The sequence below is a fragment of the Scyliorhinus canicula genome, chromosome 10 (genome assembly GCF_902713615.1).
Source record: "Scyliorhinus canicula chromosome 10, sScyCan1.1, whole genome shotgun sequence".
In the NCBI taxonomy this organism is placed as follows: domain Eukaryota; kingdom Metazoa; phylum Chordata; class Chondrichthyes; order Carcharhiniformes; family Scyliorhinidae; genus Scyliorhinus; species Scyliorhinus canicula.
In genome coordinates this window covers 24,419,331-24,435,862 of record NC_052155.1, presented here as the reverse complement: position 1 = coordinate 24,435,862, position 16,532 = coordinate 24,419,331, and the positions used below count along the sequence as shown (strand labels likewise).

The following is a 16,532-nucleotide window of genomic DNA, read 5'->3' as shown; positions in this document are numbered from 1 at the left end:
ATGCCATTCCTTAATCGGTTAAGAATCCCGGAACTCGAGCCCTAACTGCACTGTGGGAAGCCTTCGCCTCGTGGGTGTGCCTACACCTCACAAACTGCAGCTGTTTAAGAAGGCAGTCTGCCACCAAGGGCAGTTAGGGATGGGCAGTAAATGGCCTTACTACCTATCTCTCCAAAATAAATGTTAAAACGTTGCTGGATCACTCAACAACAGATCAGCGATCAATGCAAGACGATCTTTGCTTGGATCACGATTGTCAATTCCCCAAGTTAATGCAAGTGGGATCATCCATTGTACCAGTTTTAACCTCCCGCTCAGATTGTGCCTTTTCAAGAAAAAGAGATTTTAGACATTTGCGATATTCCTTGTAGCTTCAATATTCCCTGAGCCAGAGAGCAGTGGAGGCAGAAGACACACTCTGTGGGTTCAAAAGGTAGGAACGAGGGTGCAGTCAAGAAGAATGAACTGCCTGTTGCTGAACAGTTTGTGAAGGGCCTCAGCCATTTGGTTTGCTGACGGCCTTCATTCCTGCCCCAATTCCCAAGTATGTGGTAGATGAACTGGGCTTGCTGACTGGCTGCATTTATGGCTGTGGGTGAAAGACCGAATTGAAACACAGTCAGAGACGATAAATGTACCTACATTCCTGGGGCATGTTGTCCTACATACTTTGCTTGTTTGTGCAAACCTGCTTTTTGTGTTAGGTACAAGAAAAGCATCCTCTAAAAGCTGGAAATGTAGCAAATTGAGTGAGCATTAACTTTTGCCAGTCCTCCTACGCTTGTTCCTAGGAGTAAATATTTCGAACATGTTAGTGCATAAACACATCCTTCGCTTGTTAAGTGATTGCTAAGTAGCAATTTATGTCAGACATGTAGATTTACTTAATTCGCACTGCGTTAATTTTTTTTCCCATTTATGTTAGCATTATAGCACCAGAGGGAGCTACAGAAAGTTCCAGTACTGGCCTGCACTGTTCTTTTGTTGTTTTTAACTCCCAAATAATTTCATTTTGGATGGGGTCGAGATGAAAAACTGCCGAGAGCTCTCCTGAGACCTGCTTAAAATGTCACCTATTTCTAAGGATAGTGTAACTTGACAGTCCAAGGTGAAGCTGTGAATCCTGGTCTGTTCTATTGTGGTTCTTGATACTTTTGGTTGCTCTGTCACTTTCCCAACAATAACGATTTACATCAGACAGAATTTGGCACAGAGTAAAGAAACATCAGTATGGGTGATCAAAAGCTGGGTCCAAGAGAGAGGTTTTAAAGAGAACCTTAGAGGAGAGAGCAGCCGAGAGTTTTCGAGCTTTAGCGAGGGGGTTTCAGTGCTTGGGGTCGAAGCAGCTAAAGGCGTTGATGCCAATAGTGGAGCAAAGGAAGTCAGGAATGAGCAAGTGGCCAGAATTGGAGGAGTGTGGTGATCTCAGACCATTGTGGGGCTGGAAGAGGGTGCAAAGGTAGGAAAGGATGAGGATATGGAGGGATTCGAACACAAAGATAAGCAGTTTAAAATGGTGAGGTTGCTGGATCGGGGGCTACTGTTGGTCAGCATGGGCGGGGGTCAGAGGCAAGCTTACACTTTTGGGGAGCCACTTTGTGCGGGTCCTCACGTCATGTCCCGCCCCCTGTGACATGGCGGCCCGCCCCCAATGATGGTAAGTCCCACCCATAATGATGGTGAGCTCCGTCCCGAATGACATCAATGCCATCCTGACTCCGTCCACCCTCAGCTCACACAATGCAAGGCACAGAAACCCAAAATCTCGCCCTCGCTGCCCAGTCCTGTTGCTGCCCAACCCTATCACCCTGAGCCATGCTACCTGCTTGGCCTCTGGCTCTGGTTGATTCGCCCTGTTGCCATCGGCCACTGCTGCCTGACTCCCCGAGATATGACGCTGGTGCTTGCCTGGCTTCCTGACTGCTGCTCTGCTCACCTCTCAGCTCTTGCTTGGGTGGCCGGGCCTCAAGCCTCAACCCTCGACAACCACGTGCTATTGGGATGCTGCTGCTGCTTCTGGCTGCCTGGTTTGGGGCCTCTGTTCATTTTGGTTGGCTGTTCGCCCACCCACCCTTCTCAGCCCAGGCTCCCCTCGATGGTCGTTGGCCAATGCCCCCACGTCGCCTCGCTGAAGGTTTCACAGCAGAGGCGAACTTACACTTTAGGGGGTACACACAGTAACCTCTCAGTATGGGGCACCCCCATTGGCCGGGGTCCTGCGTTGCTGCACTGTGTGTTTCATTGTAAGCCTGCCTCTGGCAGGGGTGATGGGGTGAATGGGTCTGCAAATTAGGATACAGGTGGAAAAGATTTGAATGAACTGAGGTTCACAGTGGGTGGGGAGGTGGGAGTTTGATCAAGGGAGTGTTGAAAAAACCAGTGTAAACTGCCTGTGGTAATAGCTCTGAAATAACTTGGTCTTTGCCTGATCCTTTACTTCCTGCATGGCTCTCATTAAATTCAACTTAACAATTCAACTCAACCTGTCAATAACAATATTGACAGGTGAAGCAATCAGACCAAGGCAACTTGGAGCAAATATAAGATAGTAGGCACTTGTGGCCATAAAAAACAAACTGGTGCAGTGTGTATTGTTATAAACATATATTATTTATATATATGTGTGCATAAATAATCTACATAGGAATGTGAAGTAACTTACTTCAGCTTTTTCCCTGAAATGTTATCCAGGCCTTGCTTGAATAAATATATTCACATGCATATAAAGGTTAATCAATTGATTATTCTTGTTTAGCTTCTCAGTTTTTCAGTCATTGTAATCCAAGTGTATGTAATAATATAAAGGCTGTTTATCCCTGAAACGTCTATAAAAACACCTTGAACAAAAAATATCCATTTAATGCATAGCCAGTGTGCTGAACTTGAAATAAGCCCTTTGGTGCCAGGTGATGTAAAGTTATGGATAGCTTTGTATTTAGCACCTTGCAACTGGATTGAGAGCATCCGACTCATTTTACACAGGATCACGACAACCTAGAGTAACAGAGACAGAGAGAGCTTTCATCCAATCAGGTTGGGCTGGATTAAACCACAGAAATGAAACTGCAGTGTTTGAAATCGCTGTGTAACCCAGCCCTCCAATCTGACCCGATCGCTCTGTGCTGACCCCGGACAACTTGGGTGGGATACCTCAAAGTTTGTCAGAGGGCCAGTTTCAGAGTGATAACCGGCGTGGAGTTCTTCACCTGCACAGCGGAGTTTGCACCATAGAGTTTCTGGCATTTTGTGCAGAAAGAACAATACAAGGTACATGGGGAGGGATTCTCCAACCTTCCGCACCGGAATCGCACTCGGCGAAGGGGCATGAAAATAGCCATTCACGCGATTCTCCATGGACCAGCCAGTCCCACGCGCACAGTCGATGCGGCGCTGGTCAGGAATTCTCCACAGTCGACCGGCCGAACTCCCGCCGGCATGGTTTACATGTGGCACCACCTGGAGGCAGCTGGGACTCACAGCCGCGGTGGGGTCCTGGTGGGGAGCAGGGGTATCTGACTCCGGGGGGAGGCCTCAGCGGTGACCCGCCGCGATTGGGGGGCCACCGATCGGCGGGCCATCGCGATCTGGGAGGGACCTACCTTCCTCCACGCGGGCCCGCTGAGTGGCTCCGCCATGTTGCCGATGCCCGCGCCAAGGTGGGCCACCACGCGCATGCGCCGACCCGCTTGCGACCGCCGTGTGCATGCGCGGCCGTGTGGTCTGGTTAACAGGGCCCCGCCAGCAGCCAGATCTGCAGGTCGCACGCCGGGGCTCTGCTAGCCCTCTGGAAAATGGAGAATCACCCCGGACCTTTGGGAAAATGTCCGGAGTGATTTTTGCCTGTTTTCCGGCGGGCTTGGGGACTTAGTCCCTGGAAGGGAGAATCCAGCCCATGGTTTCTGCCATCACTCTGGTGGGGCGGGTCTGATAGAGCCGGTAAGACTGGCTCCACAGAGATCAAGGCACCATATTTAAAGTACACCGGCCTTCCCAAGGACACGGAGGGCCGCCCCACCTTCCCAAGGAATCGGGGCACACCCCACCCCCCTCTCACATGTATCAGGACACACCACCACCACAAGCATTGGACACACCCCTCCCCCAGCACAAGCTTCAAAGCTCCCCTACATCTCTCAAACACACCCTTGGCAGTGTGCTAAGGCTTGGGAAGGATCCTCTGGAAAGACCCATTGAGGGGTTTCCCCTTATGTGTAGCATGGGAAAGACACTCCAATAATGTAGGCAAACCAGGCTGGCAGCCTTCCTGGGTGTGAACCTGATTACATCATCTGAGGGGGCGGGGAAATTCCAAACTAAAATCTCACTGGCACAAATCCTGGTTTTTGGCCCCTTGCGAGATTTAGAGGTTTAGTGACTATTATGGGATTTGCGCTGGTGGCTGGGGCGCCCACTTTATCGCAGCCTTTGTTTGTAGGCCAATACTTCTAGAAATAGAAATTAGGAATGCATTCTCACGTGTTCTGAACAAAATTCACATTTTGGCAAATCCTTTAAAAAAAATAAATTCAGAATACCCAATTGTTTTCTTCCCAAGGAGCAATTTAGCCTGGCCAATCCACTTACCATGCACATCTTTGGGTTGTGGGTTGAACCGCATGCAGACATGGGGAGAATGTGCAAACTCCACTTGGTCAGTGACCTGGGGTCGGGACCGAACCCGGGTCCTCTGCGCCGTGAGGCAGCAGTGCCAACCACTGTACCACCATGCCGCCCCTCGTTTTGCCTAATCCAAAGAAAATAATGCAACAACCTTTTACTCAGATCCACTTTTTCAGAACGTCAATAGAGACAACGGGATGTCAATGGCCTTGAACGTTCTGTGTTTGCAAAAATGTTAAGATTGATTGGTATTCTTGTTTCAATCATTGCATTAAATATGACTTCACTTGTATTCTCGTTGTGCAGAGCGTTCAGAGTGAAGAAAGGGCTGCCAAGCCCTTGCATCTGAAGGAATTTTAATTAAAAACAGTCTATAAAGATATGAAAGAATGCTTTCTAAATTGAAATAGATGTTCCTTTTGTTCATCTTTGTTTCTTCTGGCTTGACAGGAAGCTGCTCCTTTGATGAGCCATACAGTGTTTGTGGGTACACCCAGGGAATGGCAGAGAGCGATCTTGACTGGGAGCAAGTAAACACCATTGTGAAACCGTTCTTGGATCCATGGATACCAACAGGTATGTTTTATTATTGGAAACAAGGGGACATTTATTATTTCGACTTTCAAAGATGGCCTATTGTGTCCTGCTTGATATCAAATGATAAAACCTCTATTTACTGCAGTACACTGCTGGTGCTTGTTGCAGTGAAGCTGGGTTGGAGTTTACTTTCCTTCCCATGTTATTGTTATTTGACCTTCTTATTTGACTTGTACGTGCTTTACGTGAACCCCGTGTCAGATCTGCAATCTGATTTGCTGATCTGAGCGCATGTGTGTGTTTATAAGCTCCATTCTGAGCTTTAATGCCAAAAAGTGAAATCTGCACCTGCCCTAATTTCAGTTTGGAATAAAAGTGTTCAAAAAAATTTAAATAAAACACAGATTAAAAAAAAAAAATCTCAATGATTCTTCTTTCGGTGACGACACGCTACAATCTCCAAGAGGCTAATCTTGCCATTGCTGGCGATTCAGTTTGGCAGGGACAGCTTTGTGGTCAAATAATGGACCTAGTCCGACATTCTGGGCTTGTGTCAGAAGAGCGCTTTGCTGGACGAGGTGATGAGAGGTAGATGGTGCCCATGGTTCTGTATCCACAACAATGGGTGGAATTCTCCATTCACTGCGATTCAGTTTTCTCGCCAGCAGCGTACCACCACCAGCTGAAATTGCACACAGGTGACTCTTTAACATCATCAAAAGCATGTTCATTTGTTATTTCAAAATGGCAGCCGGTCTTCTGATTTCCATGCCCGCTCGCTTTCCATAATTTCAGTGACTGGCGATTTGATGTTGGAATGCCGAGCCAGCATCACCATGCCATATTTTTATATAAACCCGAGAGGTGCAGGCCGCCCGATTTGCGGCCACAAAATCCAGCCCGAGGTAACATTGAGCACCCATTTGGATAAAGTTGTAATGAGTCCCAGTCGCATTATTATAAAACATAATGCCTGCCTTGGATCACCCAGTATCAATCCCAACAAATAACAAGATAGCACGAGGCGTTTTCCAGGCACAAGTCATCTTGTTATTGTATTTAGCCATGTGTCCTGAACCTTGGCAGTGTTTTGCGTAGCCCACAGTACCACTGATAGCCCTCAATCAGCTCGTCATACAGTCATGTAAACGAGGCTAATAGCAGTGCAGGTGAATGCGTATACTGCGGAAGGTGCTGCATGGTTGACACTAAAGAAAGATGGCTGTAGTGACGGTGCTTTCTGCTGCACTCTGCTCTGAATGAGGGCATAGCCTGTCCATACAGGCCACTACTGGCTAGTGTGACTCTTAAACAATTGGAGGTGAAGAATTTTCCACATGCGTCATTGTGGTTTTGTAGCAGCAGATGCTCCAGTCTTTTATCGGCCCGAGAACAGGAATGAATTCTAGACCACTCAGAGTGTGTAAATAAACAAAATCAGAGGAATAATTTAAGAACTGAGAAATAGGAGCAGTGTAGGCCATACCGCCTTTCCACCCACTCCACTATTTAATAAGATCATGGCTGATCTTTGACTTTAACCCACTTTCCCAGACTAACCCAATATCTGTTGATTCCCCATGAGTCAAAAAATCTATTGATCTCAGCCTTGAACATACTCGATGACTGAGCTTCCACAACCCTTTGATCTGGACAATTCCAAAGATTCACAACCCTCTGAGTGAAGAAATCCCTCCTCACCTGAGTCTTAAATGACCAGCCCCTTGCTCTGAGACTCTGCCCCCAAACACTAGACTCTGCTGCTGGGGAAACAATCTCTCACTGTCTATCCTGCCAAACCCTCTAGAATTGTACATGTTTCAATGAGATTGCCCCTCAGTCTTCTAAACTCCAGTGAGTATAGGCTGTGGGGACCAGGACTGAACAGCGCCCAGCTGGGTCAGTCCCAGATCGTATGGTCCCGTGAGATCTGGTTAGATCTCGTGAAGCGTAATGGCTGTCAGGAATCTCGGGGGAGGCCTCCCCCCAGGATCTACCTGCCATGTCCCACCCCCAGTTGTGGTGGGACGCGGCTGATAGATCACACCCGATGTCAGCTGGGATCGTAACAATATGTCCTCATACTGTATCAGAGTCTGGGCACATGTATCTTCATTTTGATTGCATACAAACGTTCTCCTGCGTGAAGATCATGTAGCTCTCAACCATTGTTTTTCTATTTCAATATTGAACAATGAAGGAACTGTGAACAGGGTGAGAGAGCTGGAATCATAGGAATATAAACCAAGTTGTTATAAAGTTGGATTTATGAATATGCAACAAATCTTTTACAGATTTTGATAAATGCATTGCAATTGCAATGAATATTTTAAAATGAGAATGATCCCTAGTCTTTACTTTGGTAGATTTCTTGCTGATAATTTTGCTACTTTCATACCCCATTCCTTTCTCCAGAGGACACAGCAGTGTTGAGGGTGCCCCCACGGTGGCCTGGCCGCGATCGGGGCCCACCGATCGGTGGGTGGGCCTGTGCCGTGGGGGCACTCTTTTTTCTTCCGCCCCACCATGGCCCTTCACCATGGCGGGGTGGAAGAGAGACCCCCCCCCTGTGCATTGCGCTGGTATGACGTCAGCAGCTGCTGACGCAACCGGCGCATGCGCGGACTTTCGCCGGCCGGCAAAGGCCTTTCGGCCCCGGCTGGCGGGGCACCAAAGGACGTTCGCGGCCAGCCGGCGGATTCTCCGCACCTTTGGGGAGGCCCGACGTCGAAGTGGTTCACGTCAACGTTTGTCCCCGCCGGGACCCCCTGCCGCGACGGATAGAGGAGAATCCCGCCCCTATCTCTTATAAACCTTTCCAAGACTTTGCCCACAACAGAAGTAAGGCTCACTGGTCTATAGTTACCGGCGTTGTCTCTACTCCCGTTCTTGAACAAGGGGACAACGTTTGCTATCCTCCAGTCTTCTGGCACTATTCCTGTAGACAAAGATGACTTAAAGATCAAATCCAAAGGCTCAGAAATCTCCTCCCTAGCTTCCCAGAATCTCATCCAGCTCAGGGGACTTATCTATTTTCACTCTTTCCAGAATTGCTAACACCTCCTCCTTATGAACCTCAAGCCCTTCTAGTCTAGTAGCCTATATCACAGTATTCTCCTCGATAACATTGTCTTTTTCCTGTGTGAATACTGACGAAAAATATTCATTTAGCACCTCTCCTATCTCCTCGGACTCCACGCACAACTTCCCACTACTGTCCTTGACTGGCCCTACTCTTACCCTGGTCATTCTTTTATTCCTGACATATCTTATAGAAAGCTTTAGGGTTATCCTTGATCCTACCTGCCAAAGACTTCTCATGTCCCCTCCTGGCTCTTCTTGGCTCTCTCTTTAGGTCCTCCGTAGCCTAACTTGTACCTCTCGAGAGCCCTAAGTGAACCTTCACGTCTCATCTTTACATAAGCCTCCTTCTTCCTCTTGACAAGTGAGTCAACTACTTTAGTAAACCACGGTTCCCTCGCTCAACCACTTCCTCCCTGCCTGACAGGTACATACTTATCAAGGACACGCAGTAGCTGTTCCTTGAACATGCTCCACATTTCCATTGAGCCCATCCCCTGCAGTTTCCTTCCCCATCCGATGCATCCTAAGTCTTGCCTCACCGCATCATAATTGCCTTTCCCCCAGACATAACTCTTGCCCTGCGATATATACCTATCCCTTTCCATCGCTAAAGTAAACGTAATCGAATTGTGGTCACTATCACCAAAGTGCTCACCTACCTCCAAATCTAACACCTGTCCTGGTTCATTACCCAGTACCAAATCCAATATGGCCTCGCCTCTCGTTGGCCTATCTACATACTGTGTCAGTTAACCCTCCTGCACACATTGGACAAAAACGGACCCGTCTAAAGTACTTGAACTATAACGTTTCCAGTCAATATTTGGAAAGTTAAAGTTGCAATTCTTGGCTGCTCTCCGCGTGTCTTTGACTGCTGGTCCGGGTGTGGTGTGCCGGCAAATGCCTTTGGTACTGAGCTGGGAAAATATCCCATCAACTAGCATTGGAGGGCTAGCTCCCCTCAAATAAGTGTGGGATTCTTCAGGGTTCTGAGGAAAAAGAGGCGGCACAGAAAGCACAGCCACTATGAAACCATTCTGGAAGACACTTGTGGCAGGGGCTGTGGGGTTCCTGATTTTCTACGTGGGCAGTCTGTTCCTTCAAGTCAACTGTGCTTTCATTATTCATGGTTTACACAAACTTTCTCTGGGCAGCTTGCTTTACGGAGGAGTGACTCGTTTTATTAATTGACCCCATGCCGCCACTTACTGTTGCTGCAAAATGGGGTTTCCAACCTCGTTTGCGATCTTGTTTACGTAGGCAAATCTTACCCATGTGAAGTTGCTGGCTGTTTTGCCCTGCAGCATTGTTGGGATCCTGTGACAGCCAGGCAGTAAAGATATATATGGAATGAAAGGGGCATCATTGAATCAGGGTGTAAACGATCAGGAGACCTGAGAAGGCAAATCCAAATGGCAATTTATTTTCAGCCAAAAGAAAAGGCTGCAACACAGCATACAGCACAAAGGCCCCAACTGGGACTACTGATCATACTGGTCCGAATCCAGGCTGGCTTTTAATGAGCCTCTGCCATTAGCAGGGGAACTCGTATTCCATAAACCCCACGGGGAGATCAAATGGGTCGTCCCCCGTGGGTCCTCATACAGGGGATGACACAGCCGAGAAGGAGGCCATTCAGCCCCTCATACTTGTGCCAGTTCCTTAGAAAGAGCTACCCAATTAGTCTCACTCCCCTGCATCTTTCCCTATACGCCTGTAAAACTTTCACCACCATGTATTTATCCAACTCTCCTTGTGACAGGTATGACTGAATCTGCTTATTTTCGAGCATCCCAATTGTTAATTGTCAAGATTTAAATTCAAGGCACGCAACCCAGACTTAAATATGTCTGGCTCATCTTGGTAAACGCCAATCTTTGAACTGTTTATTGAAACAAGTTAGTTTAATATTTAATTGCTCGTTTATACAATCAGTCGCCTTGAGCGCTGCTATCATTGATAAACACCAATACTCTCAGCGCAGACGCTAACCAACAAAAGGTGCTATTGTGTTCCCCTGAAAAGCGTTCCATGACACTTCTTCTTGATGTGTGGCTGTCCTGCCCCCAGTGACAGCCCCTACTGCAAACTTGAAATAAAGACAGAAAAAAGCTGGAAATAATCAAAAGATCCCTTAGCAACTGCAAAGCAAAAACAATAACAGATGCAGAGAATGCGCCAGACTGGCATACTCCGCTATTCAATTAGACCATGTACTCGATTAGATCTGGATCCCACCCCAAACCCATTTTCCTGTCCATCCTCCACACCCCTTGATACCTGTGGCCTGAGGAAAAATTCACAGGAGCTTCAATTATCACAGCACCCACCCCCGTTTGGAAGAAAGTCTTCCACATTGCCACCACCCCTTGTGAAAAGAACAAAGAAAGGTACAGCACAGAAACAGGCCCTTCGGCCCTCCAAGCATGCGCCAACCATGCTGCCCATCTAACCCAAAACTTTCTATACCTCCAGGGTCCGTATTCCTCTATTCCCATCCTATTCATGCATTTGTCAAGATGCCCCTTAAGCGTCAGTATCGTACCTGCTTCCACCACCTCCTCTGGCAGCGAGTTCCAGGCATCCGCTACCCTCTGTGTAAAAAAAACTTCACTTGCACATCTGCTCTAAACTTTGCCCCTAGCGTCTGAAAGCTATGTCGCCCAGTAATTGACTCTTCCACCCTGGGAAAAAGCTTTTGACTATCCACTTTGTCCATGCCCCTCATATTTTTGTAGACATCTATCAGGCCGCCTCTCAACCTCCGTCATTCCAGTGAGAACAAATCAAGTTTATCCAACCTCTCCTCATGGAGCTAATTCTCTCCATAACATCCTGGAGAACCTTTTCTGTACCCTCTCCAAAGCTTCCACATCCTTCTGGTAGTGTGGCGACCGGAATTGAGCACTATATTCCAAGTGTGGCCGAACTAGAAAAGAAGAGCTTCGTGATTTCATTTGTTAATGCGTGGCTCTGATGATAACATCATGGCCCCTCCTTTTGGACTTCCCCACCAGAGGAAATAGTTTCTCCTTAGTCGCCTTATTGAATCCTTTCAATGTTCAAACAACTCAACCAGATTGCCCTTCAAGCTTTGTCACTCAGGATTTTTGCCATGTATCCTTCAGGAGAGTCTTTTGTCTCACATTTCCTTAGCCACCATTTACTTGTCTTTGAAAGGACCCTGACAAGGGGGTGGGGGGAGGATGCGGTGGGGTCTCTCACCATATGGGGGTTGCCATTGGGCGAGTACGATTCACAGACCGGGAACGAGAGGAACAAACTCTTTCAGAGGAAGATGGAAAAGCAGCTTAACTACTTCATTTAGCCTGACCTTTCCCCAGCCAGCTTTTACCTCGACGTTTGCAATACAACATTAGCTTCTGATTGTTACAACTTCATTGACTTGATTTCCCTTCCTTAAATCCAGCTGGAAATTGTAACTCGAGATATTGACTTTCCCTGTTAATTACTGAGATGTTATTTGCTCAATAATTTACTTCAATTCATCACAAAATGTCACGATTATTAATTTCATGACATCAATGGTGAACAGAAACCGAAATGAATAATGGCCTGAATGCATGTTGTTCAAAACTCACTGACTAAAAAGGTTAAGTGAAATACAGAGAGAGTTTAAAGTGGAAGTGGAAATTTGAAAGGTCAAGGTCGGTTGGGGAAGAGCACCGTAAGTGAAATCTTTAGTTGGAATCTGGGACGACTGTGGCTGCATGAAAGGTCTCTACCCCAGAGAATTGTGGATGGTCAGTCATTGAGAGCAGGCCTTTCCAGCCTTGACACTGAAGGGCATAAGTCACAGATGGGATGGGCAAATCCTTTCCGTCCCGCCCATGACGGTGACCCCAAATGTCAGGTCTGGAATATCCCGTCCTGGGTACATACTAGATAGACATCAATATATTTTCGGACACTAAAGGAATTGAGGAATATTGGGATGGTGCAGAATGGTGAAGCTGAGGTAGAAAAACAGCCACAATTCCATTGGAATTCTTGGTTCACAAGGTGGGAGTGAAAGGTTATCAGAGGGGGCAGAAATGTGGGGTTGCAGTTGTAATTACATCAGCCATGACCTTATTGAATGGAGGAACAGGCTCGAGGGGCCGAGTGGCCTACTCCTGCTCCTAATTTGTATGTTCACGTGTTTGTATTGAACAGAGCAGCAGGATGAGAGAGCTAAATGGCCTTCTCCTTCTCCTGTTTTAGGTTTTTATATTCGCATCTCTTATTTCACTCTATTTCGGAGAAAAAGAAACGTTACTGTCTAATTCTGGGCAATCTTGTTTTACATTTCTCCAATTAAGGGGCAATTTAGCGTGGCCCAACATCTTTGGATTGTAGGGGTGAAACCCACGCAGGCATGGGGGGAACGTGCAAACTCCACACGGACTGTGACTGGGGGCCGGGATCAAACTCAAGTCCTCAAGAACTCAGTGCTAACCACTGTGCCACTGCGCCGCACAAATTCTAGGCAATTAATGTGCAGGGTCCAGAGTACCGGCAATCATGAAGATTGAAAAGAGGAGAGAAGACGAGGTAGACAATAATATTGATCTTAAAAGCTTATAGGCGATCTCAGATACAGCAGCTCAGGGGTATAAGGGATCCCACAGTTCTAAATTCCTGAGGGAAAGATAACGAGTGAACTGTGCGTTGTGTCTTGCTTTCAATGCACGAGGTTGCAGAGAACAGGAAAACAATGTTTGCAGGTTAGGAAGAGTGAGCGAAGGAACAATATCAACAACAACACTGATAAAAGCGAGAGAGAGAACACTGGACAAAGTGAGAGAGACAGCAGATATCAGATAAGAAACATTTTGTTCACATTATTAATGCAGATCTGAACACCTTAAAGCATTTACACAGATTTATTTACAGTAATTAGTTATTCCAGTCCATTTAATTGGATTGTGGTTTAAATAATTGATCAGATTGGCTCTTATCCATGCTGAGTTAAACCATTTACTTAACCAAACTCTGCTCATCGACGCTTCTTCGACCTCAGTATTTTCTGAGGCATTCTTTATGTCATTGTGCATATCTCATCAATTAAAATGTTGGTCAGCGTGCTGTTCAGTCGGGGACCTGTACCTTATCCAGATTTGTAAAAAGGACTGCCTCAATGACATTTCTGCCATTGAGTAATCTATGTTAACTTTCCACCATTTACAAAACCTTCCCTCATTCATTAAACTGCTGTCTTCCGTAATTTGTCCTCCATGACGGTGGAATGTTTTTTCAGCCAAATATTTTACGCGAAGAGTATTTCAAACATTGGCAGAAAGAAAAGCGTTGGATGTCGGCAGAGTGGGGTTTTGTGTTTGGGGTACATGTTGTGGTCTGGGCCAATGAGGCTAAAAACCCCAGGTTCTCCCGGCCAAACTTTCCACTCCTGATCATTGCTGGAACGTCTGTGAGGGTGTTGGGTGAGGTTATCTTTAATAAAGGACATGGAGAGTCCACACTGAGAAAAATAAAGAACTTTGATTTATTTACAATACGTCATATACACTTCCCGACCAGGTATTTTCCTGGTCGGTGCCTTACTGGCCGACCTTTTTATGCAACGCTGAATCAAACGATATGGGGACCAAATGTAATATTTCCAAGTTAGCGGATGATGCAAATTAGGTTGGAATACGTTGGATGAGGAAGCCCCAGCTTGTTCTCCATGAGAACCACAGGATACTCATCAGCGCCGGCCCTAGGGTTGCTGGCGCCCCGGGCAAGCTAAACTTCGGCGCCCTTCGGGGGGGGGGTCGGGTCAGGGGGGGGGGGTCGGGGGGGGGGGGGTCGGGTCGGGGAGGGGGTGGTCGGGTCGGGGGGGTCGGGGAGGGGGGGTAGGGGAGGGGGGGTCGGGGAGGGGGGGTCGGGGAGGGGGGTCGGGGGGGGGGGGGGGGGGGGGGGGGGTCGGGGGTGGGGGTCGGGTCGGGGGGGGTTCGGGCCGTGGGGGGGTCGGGTCGGGGGGGTTCGCGGGCGGGGGGTTGGGCCGGGGGGGGGGGGGGGGTCGGGGAGTGGGTCGGCGGGGTGGGGGTCGGGTCGGTCGGGGGGGGGTCGGGTGGGTCGGGGGGGGTCGGGTCGGGGGGGTCGGGGTCGGGGTCGGGTCGGGGGGGTCGGGTCGGGTGGGGGGTCGGGTCGTGGGGTCGGGTCGGGGGGGGTCGGGTCGGGTCGGGGGTCGGGGGGGGGGGGGGGGGCGGAGTGACCAGGTATATGATCGGGACTCACCGATCGGCGGGCCGGTCTCTCTGTTGGCAGGTCTCTGACGCCGGTCACGCACTCGTTGATGGCGCCCCCTAGCACATGGCGCCCCGGGCGACTGCCCGAGTTGCCGGTACCTTGAGCGGGCCCTGATAATCATTCCCACCCCATAAGTGGGGGCATTCCCACCAATCATTCCCACCCCATTAGGGGCAGCACGGTAGCATAGTGGTTAGCATCAATGCTTCACAGCTCCAGGGTCCCAGGTTCGATTCCCGGCTGGGTCACTGTCTGTGCGGAGTCTGCACGTCCTCCCCGTGTGTGCGTGGGTTTCCTCCGGGTGCTCCGGTTTCCTCCCACAGTCCAAAAATGTGCGGGTTAGGTGGATTGGCCATGCTAAATTGCCCGTAGTGTTCTAAAAAGTAAGGTTAAGGGGGAGTTGTTGGGTTACGGGTATAGGGTGGATACGTGAGTTTGAGTAGGGTGATCATTGCTCGGCGCAACATCGAGGGCCGAAGGGCCTGTTCTGTGCTGTACTGTTCTAAAAGTCCCGTGCGGGATATTACATTTTGGTTGGCTGTTCATTGCTGCCATTGCACTCACTCCTTTATCTATTCAGACCTAATCAATAGCCAATTGGACAAGCTTTTGTTGGGTTGCTGCCAACAATGCACCAGTAGGGGCAGGCTCCCTTAGCTGGAGCAAGGCAAAGCATACCATTTGAATGACATGACTGTCTACTCGCTCATTATTTGTTCTCAGTTTTATATTGTTAATGTTACTCTAAGGAGCTCCAGAAGTGAATGATAAGGAGCCTTGTTGCCTGGTTACACATCAGCCCAATGGGAAATCACGTTTGATGAGCTTGTTGTAATCTTTTGAGGATGTTACGAACAGAATTTATGAAAAGGTGGACGTAGTATTCTTGGATTTTCCAAAGGCTTTTGCTAAAACAGGAGATTGGTCCAAAAAAGGAGAGCATGTGGGATAGAGGGTAATATACTGGCATGGATTGAAGATTGTTCACCAGGTAGAAAACAAAGAGTAGGAATAAAAAGGGCATTCCCACCTTGGCAGGCTGTGACGAGTAGGGTACTGCAAGGATAGTACTTGGGTCTCAGCTGTTCACAATATATATCACTCATTTGGATATGGGGACCAAATGTAATATTTCCAAGTTAGCGGATGATGCAAATTAGGTTGGAATGCGTTTGATGAGGAAGATGCAAAGCATCTTCAAGAGGGTTTGGACAGTCGTAGAGGACGGAATTTTACCATAATTTGTAGAGTGTGAGGTTCTCACTAATAACCAGTGTGCATCTCCCCAGAGATACAGCCGAGTTTTCAGACCAGATTTCCTGGCACTTCGTGCAAAATCAATCTGGGGGTGTGGTTAACACCGTCACTCTGGCAGAGCGGGGCCTGATAGGGCCAGCCATGCTCGTTCCACAGAGATTGGGCTACCATTTTTATAGGCTGCCTCGATCGGCGCTGGAATTAAACTCCACCCACTCCCCCACGACCACGGAGCGCCCCCCCCACCCAACCAGCATCGGGACCAACCATAAAGATATCGGGGGCTCACTTACCTCCGTCCTCACCACTGTGGCAACATCATGGGCACTCTCCCCTCTTCGCAGAAACCCCATTCCCCTTCAGTGTGCTCCCCTCCCCTTCAGGCAAGTCCCCTGCCCCTTTACAAGCATCGGCTCTTCCCCGGCTCTTCAACCACACATAAGGGAAACCCCCCCAATGGGGCTTCTCAGATGGCCCGCCCCGGCACTACCCTGACACAGGTTGGCACTGCCAGGTTGTCACTGCCAATCTGTGCCATGGGATATCCCTCTCCCCCCAGGAATTATACTTACCTTGGTGTCCCCGGCAGGATCCCTTCGACTGAATCCCATTCTTATAAAGTTGCTGTGAGCCTCACTGAAATGTATGTGGCGGGGAGACCCGTTAATAATATTTAAATATATCAACAAGTGCTTAAATGAGATTCCCGCCCTTTCTCGCTGGTGAGAATATCATTCCTCGACTCTCACAGGATTTTGCGGGCCTGTCGCCGTTTAGGT

General features: G+C 48.4%; 1 protein-coding gene across 9 annotated transcripts in view; it reads left to right on the top strand.

Annotated features, from left to right (window-relative positions):
- Positions 1–16,532, top strand: part of LOC119972279 (receptor-type tyrosine-protein phosphatase mu-like) — a 985,231-nt gene that overhangs the window by 204,254 nt on the left and 764,445 nt on the right. For all 9 annotated transcript variants that reach the window (XM_038808716.1, XM_038808713.1, XM_038808721.1 and 6 more), the window contains exon 2: positions 5,071–5,196. In XM_038808716.1, coding sequence (XP_038664644.1) covers positions 5,071–5,196 — 126 coding nt within the window. The remainder of the gene's footprint in view (positions 1–5,070; positions 5,197–16,532) is intronic.